This window comes from Eubalaena glacialis, chromosome 19, assembly GCF_028564815.1.
Source record: "Eubalaena glacialis isolate mEubGla1 chromosome 19, mEubGla1.1.hap2.+ XY, whole genome shotgun sequence".
NCBI classification, from domain to species: Eukaryota; Metazoa; Chordata; class Mammalia; order Artiodactyla; family Balaenidae; genus Eubalaena; species Eubalaena glacialis.
In genome coordinates this window covers 54,277,405-54,292,026 of record NC_083734.1, presented here as the reverse complement: position 1 = coordinate 54,292,026, position 14,622 = coordinate 54,277,405, and the positions used below count along the sequence as shown (strand labels likewise).

The 14,622-nt window shown below is 56.5% G+C and overlaps 2 protein-coding genes across 6 annotated transcripts in view; one reads left to right on the top strand and one right to left on the bottom strand.

Moving 5' to 3' along the window:
- Window positions 1-13,691, top strand: part of PGS1 (phosphatidylglycerophosphate synthase 1) — a 38,636-nt gene extending 24,945 nt beyond the window's left edge. For 2 of the 5 annotated variants that reach the window (XM_061175964.1, XM_061175962.1), the window contains 3 exons: window positions 3,637-3,785; window positions 8,183-8,311; window positions 13,070-13,690. In XM_061175964.1, the coding sequence (XP_061031947.1) occupies window positions 3,637-3,785; window positions 8,183-8,302 (269 nt within the window). In that variant the 3' untranslated portion in view covers window positions 8,303-8,311; window positions 13,070-13,690. Of the gene's footprint in view, window positions 1-3,636; window positions 3,786-8,182; window positions 8,312-12,980 lie in introns of those variants that run through there. The other 3 variants (XM_061175963.1, XR_009698399.1, XM_061175965.1) reach the window with 3 other exon arrangements.
- The window catches only part of DNAH17 (dynein axonemal heavy chain 17), a 107,894-nt gene continuing 105,978 nt past the window's right edge, over window positions 12,707-14,622 (bottom strand). The window contains exons 79-80 of the mRNA XM_061175961.1: window positions 14,226-14,451; window positions 12,707-13,162 (exon numbers count right to left, since the gene is read on the bottom strand). Of these exons, the coding sequence (XP_061031944.1) occupies window positions 12,915-13,162; window positions 14,226-14,451 (474 nt within the window). The 3' untranslated portion in view covers window positions 12,707-12,914. The remainder of the gene's footprint in view (window positions 13,163-14,225; window positions 14,452-14,622) is intronic.

Genomic DNA, 14,622 nt, shown 5'->3' with positions numbered 1-14,622 from the left:
GCTGCAGAGTCTCTCCCTGATCCACCGGTTCCTGGAATGCTGGAGGTGTTGGGCCCAAAGGTCGGGCCCTGGAATGAGGACTTGGGGCTTGATAACAGGTTTATGGCCGGGCTGGGAAGTGCTGTGTTTCCCGACAGTGAGTCCCTGCCCGGCAGTCTCACCCTTTGTGTGTATTTGCCCCGACATCCTGAGTGGCAGTGTGTGTCTGGCCGGAGGTTCTGACGGCTCAGGAGCTCAAAAGGGGCCTCTTGGGAGGGCCTCCCCGAGTGAGAATTTCCCAGTTGTCTTCAGGGCAGAGACCAATAGCTAAAAACTCCTGACTTGGTGATCTTCAATCTAGAAGGACTCTTGTTCATAGCGGCCCCCCTGTCCCGGGCTCTCTGAGGTTGTGGGCATCGTGTGGAGCTGCTGGTGGCACCACGTGGCATCCCCCTCTGGCTTCCCACGCTGCGCTAACCCCCGCCCCATCACGGCACGCCAAAGGGTGGCCGTCTTGCCATTTATGGTCTTTATTTTCTTTTCGATGGAGAAAGACCGTGGAAATGAGACTAAAGGGAAAGTTGGTTGGGTGATTTGCAGGCCTCACCAAAGTAGTCAGTAGGTTAAAAAAGCGCTGTCTCTTTAATCCAAGCACTCACCTGAAGTCCACCCTGGGCCAGAGAGGAAAGAAGCTGAGGGAGGCAGAGGTGGCAGGGAAGAGAGAAAAGAGAAGAAATAGGTGTATGTCATACATAACCAACAGGGTTGATGGTACCCCACGGAGCAGAGACTGGTTCTTGGGGAGGGTGCTGAAAAAGTCTTCAGCAGGGCTAAAAAGCTCCTTCAGGGATCAGGAATGAAAACAGGTTGAGAAGCAGTGGTCCATACTGGGGAGCTGTGGGCCGAGCTGAGATGGGCTGCCTGCCTCTGATGGCTGACCCGTAGGTTGCCTTGAGAGGGAGCGGTCTGCGTTTAGGCAGATTTTACAAATAAGTACGTGTAAGTCCAGGCCCTTCCCACCTTCCCTGCCAGACCCTGTGGTCTGGGAGCCTTGGAGGGACACAGGGTCATGGTCGCAAGTGATTTACACCAGCCTAATCCCACGTCACCCATGTGGGTGTTGGGCCTCCCTAGTCCTGGCTCTCACCTGTCCCCTCTCTGAGTGGGCTTGGGCCAGCCATCTGGGCAGGTAGCACCAAGCAGACCCAGTGTCTTTCAGGGGCCAGTCTTGGCATCAGAAGAGTTGGAACAGGGAATTCCCTGGGGGTCCAATGGTTAGGACTCCGAGCTTCCACTGCAGGGGGCACGGGTTTGATCCCTGGTTGGGGAACTAAGATCCTGCAAGCCGCGTGGTGCAGCCAAAAAAAATATATGAAAGAATAAAATAAAATACATTGAAAAAAAGAAGAGTTGGAACAGTAACGACAGGTGGAGATCTCGCCTTGTCCCGCCCAGCCCAGGGCTTATGGAGGGCTGGGGCGGGGCAGTTGAGTCTAGTGCAGATGGAGGGCCTTTGCTGCAGAGGAGGAGGCTCGGACCTCCCTGGGCATCTGGAGCAGAGTGCCAGGGCCAGCCTGCCCACCCGCGCGGTCTGGCTGCGTGCTAAGGTGAGCCACACGGTTGCTTACATGCAGCGGCCCAGCGGAGCGGGCTACAGTCGATCGAGCGATACACACGGGCAAGCAAGTGGCTTTGATGTGGCCCCTGTGTGTATGTGTGTTGGGGGGGTGGCAGGCGTATTACAGGAACAGGCAGCAGAGAGTCGTCATCTCTTACCCAAGACGTTCTTGGAAATGCTCCTGTTCTGAGTGAGAGTTAGGAAATGGCCTTCTATTTTAGGAGCTTGGTGTGTGTGACATGTTGGTTTGCTTGCCTTGCTCCTGCGTGCCTGTGTGCCCTTTGAAAGGGTCACGTTGGCAGGGGAGAGACCCGTGGTGGTGGGAGGGTGTGAGGAGGCCGGCCCTGTGCAGGGTGGCCTGCAGAGGAGCCTGGGACTGACGTGGCCACGCTGGGTGTCCTGGCCTGGGCGTTCTTGGTGCAGCGTGGAGGGAAAGATGGAGGCCAGCTGCAAGCCTGGGCTCGCCGTAGGAGGAAGGACGTCCGGGCAGCAGATGTCCTTGAGAGGTTAGGTTTGGGGAATAGTCTTTTTACGAGAAGTAGTCCTGGCGGGGCCTGGACCTCGGAGGGGATGGAATGGGGTGCAAAGCAGAGGACCTGCCCGCCGTACTTCAGGTGACATGTAGGATTCTGAGAGAATCCACCACGTTCGTTACAGAGATGTCGCCGTGGTGTTGTCAGAGATGGCGAGTTCCCAGGGCTGGGGGAGGGTGGCGGGCAAGGCAGGAGCCACTACCACGTGGCTGCTCACACCGCGCCCTGCGTTTTCCTCTGTCTGTGGTACGAACTGGCTCATTTTCTAGCAAAAAAGGGGAAAGCGGTGTTCTCTGGGGTGGGACTGAAACGGACAGGGCCTCCCAGGTTCTCTCGTGCGCTGGCCTCTCGTGACCTCTCGTCTGTCTGGCCTAAAGCCCCGAGCCCCCAGCAGGCTCATTTCTGGCGCCCTGGTGGGCTTCGCAGTCAGCAGTCTGAGCGAGGGAGAGTCGAGTGGCCCTGGGGAGGCAGGGCCCAGCTCGTCTTCAGGTAGATGCAGCAGGTAGATGCAGCAGGTAGATGCAGCAGGTAGATGCAGCATGGAGTAACCTGAGCTCTGTTTCCAGGCCGGGGCTCTATCGGCTGTCCCCCACCCCAAAACCCTCTTAAAGGGCCCGTGCTGGGCTGCTCCTCCCCTTGCAGGGACCCTTAATAGCTCGGTCAGACCCAGGCTCCACCTTAAGAGATTTGGGACAAAATCCCATAGGAGCCCAGACATTGAGAGCTGTGACTCAGGGGCCCACGGAGCGCTCCTCTGGGAGGAAATGGGAGCTGGACCAGTCCCCTTGCTTCTCTGCCCTCTGCTCTTGCAAGGGTTGTGGTGGGGGCGTCCTCACGCCAGTTCTAGGAAGAAGGACAGATGCCCTCCACCCCACAGGCTGCTTACGGCCTGCTTTGCCAGGTAACCTGCTCTGAAACCCAGTCCTTCGTCGAGCCCATAACCGCCCCATGTCTGCTGGCTTAGGTGAAAGCATCTCTGTTCCCGAGCCCACGGGTCAGCTGGCAGGTGTGACCTGAGCTCTGCTGGGCTGCTTTCCCTCCGGGCCTGCGGAAGGACAGGGGAGGCTGGATGGTGGCCAGGACGCGGCTGAGGCAGTTCGGAGAGCGGGGATTAGAGGTCCTGCGCTCTCTGGGAGGGGCTCTGGTAGCATCGCGGGGTGGGTGGGGGTGAGAACAGAGCCTGAGCACGGGCATCACCAGGGTCCTTTTAAGAACCCACTGCTCGCCCTGTCGGGAAAAGAGGCCACAGCGTGCCATGCGGCAGAAAGGGGAGCCGTGCCAGTGAGCGTCCCTAGTGCTGGGCTGCCCCGCAGACGCTGTGGTCCCTGCGCCTCCTGGCAGCACCCTGGGCTGGGCAGACGTGGCCCCAGCTTAGCCCGTCCCCTCGGTGTCTTGTTCACGCAAACCCCGTGGGGGGCTGCTTTCCTCTTAGGTTGGAGCGCGACTGGAGAGGCTGTGGCAGCTGCTGTGCTCACTTCCTGTCTGCACGTTTCCTTTTCCCTGCAGGCCTCTGGCTGTACCTGGCAGGGAGCAGCCTGCCCTGTCTCACGTTGATTGGCTCTCCTAATTTTGGGTACAGGTCAGTTCACCGGGACCTGGAGGCCCAGATCGCCATTGTGACGGAGAGCCGGGCCCTGCAGCAGCAGCTTCACCAGGTTGGTTGGGGCAGGTGGGACCTCCCGGGGGGTGGGGGGGCATAGCTGGGTGCCAGGTCCCCGAGGGCTGCCTCTGCCGTCGTCTCCTGCCGGGGGCTGAGCAGTGTCGGAAAGAACCGGGGTCCTCTCGCGTGTCCTGGTGGCCGGTCCTGAGGGACATCTGCCGCGGGGCTGTCCTTCGAAGCCCGGGCCCTTGTGCCTCCAGCCCGGGGCTCGCTCTTGCCCTGTAGGGACCCCCCCCTTACATCCTGGAGGACATCTTCTTTCCCTGCACGGGAGGAGAACGCTGTTCTCACTGGCATGTGAATACAGCGCTGGTTCCCAGCCTTTTCTGAGACTGCGGACCGACTGTGAGAAGGGGGTAAGGGGCCAGGGTTACACAGGACCTGGGTCCGCTAGGGAAGAGCTTCAGGCGGCCTCGGTCATTTCTGATGAAGACCCTCCCCAGGAGGTGCTTCACAGTCGGAGGGAGAGGCAGGAGGCAGGGCTGCCACCCAGGCAGAAGGGGCACGCAAGGAGCCAGAGTCTCTGCACGTGGAGACAGAGAACCCGGAAAAAAGAGCCAAACCTTAGAATGAACTTAGAGGCCCGTGCAGACAGAGATGGTTCATGGGGAGCTAAGCCGTTGCAAGCGTTCTGGCAGTCCCGTTCACAGATTTCTGTCTGTGCCCTTGAGTCAGCATGCACGATCCTATTGTGCTGAGAACTTGAATTCTGTTTATTTTATTTCAGATTGTTTCACGTGGTAATGATCTGGTTTGGGACTGACCTACAGAGGAGATGGTGGCGGGACTGCTCAGAGGTGTGCCTGGCCAGGCGCAGGGGCCCCTTGTGGCATGTTAGTGGGGGCCGGTGGTGGGCGGGACACAGTGGAAGGTCGTGGCTGCCTCGCCTCCCGCCTCGCCTCCTGCCCGTGTCAGGGGACGGAGGTTGGGCAAGGCAGGCCCCTGTTTCCAAGGCGTCTTGGAATTTCTGTGTTGTTTTTGTCACGCTCCTAGTTGTAATAGGATTTCTTTCCTTACGGTTGTGAGAGGGGAAGGCAGGCAGTTTTCTTGAGAGCGGGGACCTAGAGCCTGAGAGAGAACCGAACTTGCTTTGTCTGGCTCGGTGGGCGCGTTATGTGGCCCACCGAGGACCTCCCGCTCCCCTGGGGAGAGACTTCCCGGCACGGCTCACGGGAGAGCGGCCCTTTCTTCTGAGGTGGGGCTGGAGAGTCACGCGGGACGGGACCCTGAGCCCCTGCTGCCGGCTGCTGGAGACCCACGCTCAGGTCGGGGAGGGGGGGCAGGGGAGAGCACCCTTTGCTCCCTGGGATAGGAACGTGGCAGTGACTCCCAAAGGGGCAGCGGTCTCGGCCTCCTTTCGTGATGGTCTTTCTGTTTAAAGTCGAGAATAACTGAAAGTTAGTGCTTCTGTGTGAATCTTCGCATTTGAGCGCCTGCAGCAGTGCCGATGAACTTTCGAGAATGCAAGCACAGCACCTGTGTATGTGAGACCTAGATGATCCTTTGGGCTCACAAATTTGTGACCTTGACAACAAAGCCTTTCCAGGGAAGGTGCCAGCTTCCCTCCTGAGTCATGGGAATGTAGATAACACTGCCCTAGGCCAGCCCTCAGAAGCGTATAGACTGAGTTAAGCTTTTATTCTTGTGTTTGGGAACTACTGTTGCGAAATTGTTGGAGCCTTTGTTGATGGACGAGGAAATGGTAACTGCCTTGTTCCCCGGGATCTGCCTCCTGCGATCTGGGAATCTTGTCAGTGACTGAGTGGGGCCTTGGTGCCGGGAAGGGCTTCACGACCAGGGCCGAGAGGAAGTGGCAGCGGTCGGGCTCTGGGTGGCCAGCGGGAGAATCTGATCTGCTCAGCAGATCACAGATGCTATGGTGAGGCTTCCAGCAAATGACCGAGGAGGTTCCAGTAGGGGCCGGCCGGCCTCAGAGCGGGCTGGGTTGAGAGGAACAGAGGGGTCTCCTGGACTTTCGCCTCCGTTGCTGAGAGCCGGGTTTCCTCAGTCGGTAGCGAGTGGTCAGTGTGAACGTGGCCTCTGCCAAGGACCAGGTCTCTGTGGGTCTGGGCTGATTTGGGGGAGCGAGTCTCTGCCCAGGGTCCCGGTGCCGGCCGCTCTCCCCCACTTCCTGAGTAAGGGGACTGAACCCACATCCTGGGTCTTGAGAAAAGCTAGGCCGGTTGTGGTCAGGAGCTGCTTTCCCAAATGACATATTTGGGATATTTTCTTTTTCTTCCCAAACCTGAATCCCAGCGGCTTTTGATGGTGGGAGGGTGGCAGTTCATGCCACTGCAGTCCTTCCGTTCTTTAGAGGCACGTTGATTTCTGTGCCTTTGAAATGCAAAAATGCATTTCTGGATAACGCCACCTGTGTATTTATACACTGGGACTGCCCAGCCACACAGCCTTCCCCGAGCCCAGAAAGTCCCTAAAGCCCCGGCTGCCCGGGTCCCTGCTCTCAGAAGCTGCCTCTGGAGTCCTCCTTGGGACCCAGGGAAGGGCCCTGTTCACGTCACACTGAGCACCGGAGTGGGGAGATATTTTTATCCGAATCCGAAGTCCCTCCCTTCACTTAGTACGTACGATAAAAACTGAAAGCTTCCAGGTTTTGTTCAGAGGACACGGTTTACCACTTGTGACCTAAGAAAGACTCCCTTGAACAGCATTGTAACCTCGACCAGCTGACTTCCTTCTCCATCCCCGTGTGGAGTCTGTGAGGAAACTTAAGTGTTTCTGGTAATTTAATCGAAATCTTGGCTGTGTATTCATTGGAAAACATAAAGCTGGAGCCGGCTCTGTGGAGGCTTCTGCAGAGCAGCCCCCCGAGACCGAGGCTGGCTCCTCCATGAGGCCCAGCCAGCTGTGGTCAGCGGGCGGCCGGCAAAGTCTGCTCAGACCTGAAGCGCCAGGGAGCCCGGCCCTGGGAGCACCACTCACAAGGGAGTGAGCGCAGAAAATGTGCGGGAAGATGTGAAGTCGGGCACTAGGTTTCCCCAGCCCGTGACGGGAAGAGCTGTGGACAAATTCTGCAGCGTCCTGGAGGGCGCGGTGTCCTTCGTCCCCTGTCCTCACTGGGTCAGAGGAGTTTGCCAGGGACGTGGCTTCCGTTCCTGCCCCCGGAGAAGAGAGCGTCCAGCGCCCAGTGGGATGGTGCGGCGGCATCCACTGTCCCCTTGGGGCTCCTGCTCCCGCAGTGGGCAGGGTGTTTGCAAAGCCAGCGCTGGGGGATCCTCACCATAGTGTGGGATAAGTCAGTATTTTATAGATTAAAGGGACGGAAGGTTCAGAGAGGGATGTCACCACTCCTGGTGGTGGAAACAGAATCACATCCCCTGACTGCTGCCTTTTGCCCTTTGAAAGCTTCGATACCTTATTAAGGAAACACAGCACTTGTAGAGTGTAATGTTTAAAAAAGAGGCAGTTTCTCCTCTCAAAGATTCTAAACACAATTTAAGACGAGGCTTATATCAGTGTTTTTTAACTTGTTTTTAAATATGAAAGTAATAATCGTTCATTGTAAGAATCGAGAAAAGTTACAAGACGCTAACCCTTTCATCCAGAGAGAGTCACTGAAATCGTTTTGATTGCTCCTTGTCTGTCTTGTTCTGTGTGCGTATGGAGAGGTGTAACTTGTTTTTTTCTTCTTACCGAAAAGTAGGATTATATTGTGTATGGTAACTCATATCCAGTGTCTTTCACTTAATATATTGTGCACTTTCCCGTATCGTTAAGTAAATGTTTTTCTAGAGTGTGATTATCTTATGGTGAATGCTGATTTGTCATATGGGTTTATTATATTTAATTAGCTGGTTGGTGGACATTTAGGGGGTTTCCAGGTTTTCTGTCATAAATGTTGGTGTGATAAATATCAGTACACAGAAGTCGTAGTGCATAGTTATTTTCTTGGGATAAACTCTTGCAAGTGGAGCTTTTTAAGGCTTTTGGTACTTGTTGCCAAATTGCTCTACAGACAGATGATTCGAGCCCCCTTTCCATTCATTCCATCAGCAGTGTCCGAGAGTGCCTGTTCCCTCGGCCTTCATCAGCAGAGGGCGGTGATGTTACAAAACAACTTTTTGCCAGTTTGAGAGAAGAAAAAACTGTGTCTCATTTAAAGAAAATCTCATTATTTTAATTGGCACTACCTCATTTAGTGAGGGCGAACGTTTAAATACTTTTTCCACCAGCTGTATTTCTTCAGCTCTAAATTGCCTGTCCCACACACGTCTTGCTTGGTCTTAAAAATTTAAACACACTGGCTTCTTAGCTTTTCTAAGGAATGTGTACAGGGGCGACCTGCGCTGGGGCCCCCGTGGAGACCTGGGCCGGCAGGCCGCGTCCCCCGGTGCTGGAGCCGACCCCTAACTCCTGTCTGTTCCTCTTCCCCAGGAGCAAGAACAGCTCTACCTGAGGTCCGGCGTGGTGTCCTCCGCCACCTTTGAGCAGCCGAGCCGGCAGGTGAAGCTGTGGGTGAAGATGGTGACTCCACTGATTAAGAACTTCTTCTGAGAACAGCAGGTACTGACTGTGTGGTTTCCCAGGGGATCACTAGGGGGACAGGGGGCTCCCCCCAGCCGGGGTCCCCGGGGCCTCTCGCAGGGACTCCAAGGGCCCTTTCGTCCTTTCTTGGTTACATGTCCAGGGGTGTATGTCTGGGCTCGTGGGTGGTTGTCAAGGTTTTGGAAGCCTGGTGCTAAGTGAGGCAGCCCTTTTACCTTCTGCCACGTCCTGGGGCTGTGGTGCGGTCAGCATTGTGGGGCCCGCTTATGGTCTCCCGTCCCCAGGGGCCGGAGGCGGCCCTGGGGTGAGGGCCTGGTGGCCGCCGGGTACAGAGGTAGATTCTGCGCCCCCTCCTCGCCGCTGAGCACGCCGTTCCGAAGGCAGTGGGAGCGGAGGGGCAGCGCTCTTGGTCGGGAGCGTCCTGGCTTGCTGCCCTGGGCCGCTGCAGCCGCCAGCATGAGAGGCCCCGGGGCTGCTGCCTCATCTCCCTGACATTTCTGTGACGTGCGCTTGCGGAGATGAGATGCTGTCGTGCTGGCAGCTGGTAGCAGGACGTGCTCCGCCCGCCCAGGAGCCTTCCCCTAGCGGCCGGACCTCTGGCCGTGTCCCACGGGGGGACAGGACAAGGCCTCACCTGAGCTGCCCCTTGGCTGTTCGGACGCCGGGAGGCCGGGCAGGGTGCGGCTGCCGTCGGAGGTGGGGTCTCTCCTGAGTCACCCTGTGGGTTCCAGATCCCTTTAGACCCTGACCTCCCCCCATGTGGCCCCAGATGGGATCAGTCTCCCGGGTGAGACGTTCTGGGCCGGACTTTGCTGGTCCAGCCCACGCTGGGGGGGGCGGGGGATGGGAATGGTTGGGCCTTTGGCCTGTGGGGAAGGGAGAGAGGAGGCGGGAGGACAAGGATAAAGGGTTGGGCGGCCGAGCGTCGTCCGCGTTGGCACTGTGTGCGGCCCGCGTCCCCTGCGGCCTGGTGCCGTGGTTCTCTTTTCAGCCTCACTTTAAAAAATTTTATTTGTTTCATTTTTTTCTCAGCATTTTAATTACTTTAAATTTCATTCAAATAACATGTGGATTTAGAGAGTAAAATAATACCGAAAGGCCAACAAGATGCAGATGCCCTTCCTTCCCCCTAGCAGCCACTTTTGACTCTTTTACCTGTGTCTTCTGATCTCTACCCGTGTGCTCCTGCGCCGCCCCCAGTGTCTCCAGGAGCAGATTTCAGAAGCTCCCTGCCCAGTCCCCACACCTTCAGGTGCTTGAACCTTGCCCAGAGAGAAGGCCTCGCAGCCCCAGGGCACGGCAGCTCATCCTGGGGGCTGAGGGGAGCAGACGGGATTCCATCCCCGCCCACCTGCTCTGGAGGCAGCTTCACGTGTCTCCCTCCAAAGGGCTGGTGGCTCGGACGGTCACGTTCGTCCGTGGGTCCTGGGAGGCCGGCGCCGGGGGCACCTCCTCCGAGACGGAGCGCCACAGCCCCTCCTCTGGGCCCGGGCAGATCTGCAGGCTTTCGTGGTCGGGAGTTGGGTGGAGCAGTGGCCACGCCACACTGCCTGGGGGCAGCAGCGCATCAGTTAACACTGTTTGCCTCCAAACCAGTTATTAAATTGTCCTGTGGGACAGTGAGAGGAGGGAAGCCAAAAGAATGTGCCGGGGCACTGGGTTTCTGTTTGGAGAGAGGCTTTCGGTAAACAGCGTTCGCATTCCTGCAGATGCTGTGGGGCCAGAGCGAGCATTGTGCCACGGCCGGGCTTGAGCAATCCGCGGCTGCTCCCTTTGCGCGCTGCTCGCTTTGTCTCTGCCCGTTGCCTTTGGGACGGTCCTGGGCGGGGGCCCTCCCTCTCCCTCTCCCCATGGGCGCTCGCCCCAGCCAGGGCCCCTACCCTTCCACCCACCAGGACTGCTGCAGGCGTCACGGCACCTTCAGACGCAGCATAGCTTTTGTCCCAGGCTCTGTCTCCCCAAGGCTGGATTGCAACTCCAAGCAAGGTGAATCATCTCTCGCAAAGTTCGAAGAGAATTTTGTCATCTACCCACCATGTGTAGAGTGTGGAATAAATGTTTTATTTCAGGCTCTAAAGGCAAAACTGGAAAATCTCCCCATTTTGTGGTTATTACCAGGGATTAAAATGAGTTGCCTGGTGGCCACTGGCAGTTTTGTGTCCTCCAGTCAGAGTGGTGGCTCTCCTGGCCCTCCAGCTTGGACACGAAGGGCTACAGTGACCCCTCCTGGCCAGCAGAGGTGGTTGCCCGGTGGCCAGGCTCTGGGGGCAGGACGCCTGCCTTCCAAAGGGGTGGATTCTCCAGGCCCCAGGGAGGGAGGATTTGAGGGACATTTTTCCTTCTCCCTCTTAGCCCCACCAGGCCCCAGGATTGTTGTAAATTATTGGCCTCGGAGTTAGGGCTTCTAGGACCTCTTCTTCACCCATGGATTGGGTGAATACTTGGTAAAAAGTTTTCACAAAACTACTTCAGCATCAAGTTGAACTTAGGAGGAGGCCAGGTTGGGGGGGGGGGCGTGGCGCTTGCTTTACTCTGCTTTGAAGCTAGAAAACACCGAGGTGCCAGCCTATGGGCCCCCACTGGAGTCTGTGGGCCCTGCTAGCTGCCTTCCTGTACCCCTGGTTTTCCAGTTCATCGTCGTCTCATTTTGTCTGCACCCATTACCTGGGTCCATCAGATGGGGGCCTGTCCCAGGGCAGCCCTGGGACCAGCACCGCGGTAGCCACCTGCTCCCCTTTGGAGCAGGAGCTCACAGAATGAGGCCAGATGAGGCGGGCCACCTCTGGTCCCTTCCCTGCTGGCGCACGTGTGTGTGTGTGTGTGTGTGTGTGTGTGTGTGTGTGTGTGTGTGTACCACCTCTCCTTAGCCCTGTCGCCTGTGCCCTGGCCTCCGTGTGCCCACTGCGGTGCTGCAGCGCTTAGCCCTGGGGCGCAGTGCCTGCGGATAAGCTCACCTTTTTGGAAGTCAGGGTGTCTTGGCTGCTGAGCAGCAGTCCCTCTTCTGCTGACTTGGGCTTTGTTTGTTCTTCATTTTCTAATTCTAATTAATTCCTAGATGGTGGGTTAGGTTGTTTGAGATTTTTCTTGTTTCTTGAGGTAGGCCTGTATCGCTATGAACTTCCCTCTTAGAACTGGTTTTGCTGCATCCCATAGATGTTGGAAAGTTGTGTTTTTATTTTTGTTTGTCTCGAAGTATTTTCTGATTTCCTTTTTGATTTCTTCATTAACCCATTGGTTTTTTTTGGTAGCATGTTGTTTAGTCTCCGTGTGTTTGTATTTTTCCCATTTTTCTTCCTAGAATTGCTTTCTAGTTTTATACTGTTGTGGTTGGAAAAAAATGCTTGATATAATTTCTGTACTCTTAAATCTCTCAAGTCTTGTTTTGTGGCCTAGCACGTGATCCATCCTGGTGAACGTTCCACGTGCACTTGAAAAGAATGTGTATTCTGCTTTTGGATGGAATGTGCTCCAGTTATCTATTAAGTCCAAATGACCTAACGTGTCATTTGAGACTACTGTTTCCTTATTGATTTTCTGGATGATCTGTCCATTGATTTAAAGGGGTGTTAAAGTCCCCTGCTATTAGTTGTGTTATTGTCAATTTCTCCCTTTACATCTGTTAATATTTGCCTTATACATTTAGGTGCTTCTATATTAGGTGCATATATGTTTAATGAACGTTATATTGTCTTCTTGTATTGATCTCTTTATCGTTATATAATGCCCTTCTTTGTCTACCGTTATAGACTTTGTTTTAAAGTCTACTTTGTCTGGTGGCAGGAAGTGAGAACTGATGGTGGGGAGAGGGGAGGGAGACAAAAGACAACGAAGATGCTGCCCAGAACTAAGAGGGGACGACCATTTATCATGACCTCCCAGGACACAGACGTGTTTAAAGTGGTCCCTCCCGGTCCCAGCAATTTCGGAAAGTGGGCAGTTGACAGGGAAGCACTTGAGCTATATGGAAATGGCCCCTCCGTGGAATAGTTTGCTTTTCAGAATTCTGGGGCAGGGAGGCGGCATTACCATAATCGAGGGAGGTTTTCTTGCTTGAGAGAAGGAATAGTGCTTTAGGGGACAGTGTCTGTGGCAGGGGCTGCTCCTGTTCGTACGGGAATGGAACACCCTGGCCCTTAGTGGTGGGTGTTTGCAGGTAGCATCAGGCAAGGGTGTGACTGCCTCCAGCTCTAACCGTACATGCCACTGGTGGGAAAAGATAAACCCAACTGACTCTGTGGGAAGTCAGGATTTGGGGGTTTGGTTCCTGGGATGCTCCCCTGGCTGCTGGGAATTGGGGCCTCACCCCCAAGCCTGTGCCAGGCCCCTGGTGGCCATCAGGCTGAAGGCCGGCTCAAGTGAATCAGACAAACCTGGCTAAGTGGCTTCATTGTTTTAATCCAATCCACACCCCCCTCTCCCAGGCTGCCCTCCACCCTCTGGCTAGTCTAGATGTGCATGGTTATAAAGTGCCTCGATTATTTAGGAGAACAAAAAAGCAATCATCAGTTCCTGTGAAAATAAGTGATAGTTGCAAGGCTAAGTTTCTAACTGTAAATCTGAAGTTGCGGCCAGGACCTGGCCCCAGGCAGCATGGGCCTCGCGGCGGGACCTGGGGCTCCAGCTAGACCTGTAGGAGCAGCGCCACGGCTGCCAGGATCCACTTTGCTGCCTTCTCTTTGGTCTTCAGGTTAAAGGTCCAGACGTAGGTGGGGCCGCGGATGCGTGTTTTGTACACGGGACACTCATAGATGTTCTTGGTCTCCATGCGGTCCACAGGGATGGCCTTGATGAAGATGACGGGCATGGCCGGCGTCAGCTCTTTCAGCCGCGCTTCGGCGATGACTCCCGTCTGGGTGTCCCAGCGAGCTCCTGCAGGGACAGCACGGCCGAGGGTCAGGGTGGCCCAGGGTGAGGTGACTGGTTCCCATCTGTCATGCTGGCAGTGGGGGAGGGGAGGGGCCTGGCTTGCACCCGCACCCCTGCAGAGATAGGCCAGGTGCCAGGGCCTGGACTGCACAGGAATTGCTGCAGGGGGGGCTGTAGGCAGAGGACGGGGTGGGGGTCGTGTGCACGGCGTGACTGCCTGTGTGTCTCGCTGTGCACCTCTGAGGGACAGATCAGCCCTAAAGCGCTGGGCTCCATTGTCTACGTGCGTGGTGGTTTCAGAGCCTCATGTGTCAGCCTTGTTCATTTTAGTGGCAGGAAATCATAACAACTCCAGCTGAAAATGACCGATTAAAGCTCCCCGCTTCCCTTCCTATGTAGCGACTGTCCTACGTGTACCTGCACAGTATAAATATGTATGTGCACATACAACTGTTATTGCCTTGAACCAGACTTATTTCTACTCACCCTATTTAATGATGTGTAGATTTCCTGTCTGTAATTCCAAAATAAACATGGAGAATGGTTGCCGCTGTGTTTGTCTTTCTTTGGTGATGTGGGCACGGGGGGGTAAAGGGGTGACATCAGTCGCTAAGGAGGGTGGGGGAGTCGCTGGCACTCAACCCAGAGTGGGCCTGCCGGCTGGTCCTGTCTGCCCTTACCCGGTGCGGGACAAGGGTGACGTGGGCGGAACTGAATGAGTGCCGGCCTCGCGCCCGCCCTGCTGCTGGGACCTGGCCATGTGATGGCCTCGCACTGGGGTCAGGGGAGGGGGCCGGCCGGGCCTCCCTGCCCTTGAACCTGTGCCTTGGGGGTGGGGTGGTTGGACAGTAGCCCTGACAGAGGTGGGCTCCTGGACCCTCACCCCCAGAACGTATGCCTGTCCTGGGCTCCAGGGCTGAGCTCCTCATGGCCTCAAAACGGGGGCTCAGGTCTGAGGACGAGCCTGCACCGCAGCAGAGCCAAGCGTAGGCCAGCGCGTGGCTGGGCTCCTCAGCCCGCTGTGAGCCCACACGCCCCCAGTGCTTCCCCTGCCGGTGCCCGTTACCTTCCATGAAGAGCCCGTACACGTAGGCGCCCTCCCGGGGGGGCGCGCTCATGTCCTCCCGGTTCTTCTTGGTCACCTCCACAGACAGACACATCTTGTCCAGTGGCCACTCGTTCTTCCTGGCCATGGACTGCATGATGGCCGTGAGGAAGGACTGCGGGTTGAAGAAGCCGGCCAGCCACACGGTGGTAGGCAGTGCGAAGTCCGTCGTCCAGGCCTCGAGCTCCTGCAGGGGACGGGAGCAGGGCCGTGCTAGAGCCTCCCCGCCTCCGCACAGAGGACGGCCGCCTGCCCGAGACGCCCCTTCACGGTCTGGACGGGGAGAGCAGGGTCCAGGAGGGGGGCTCACGATTGAGAGGATTTGGGTCTGAAAGAGGCTGCTGCTCTCGCTCTCCCC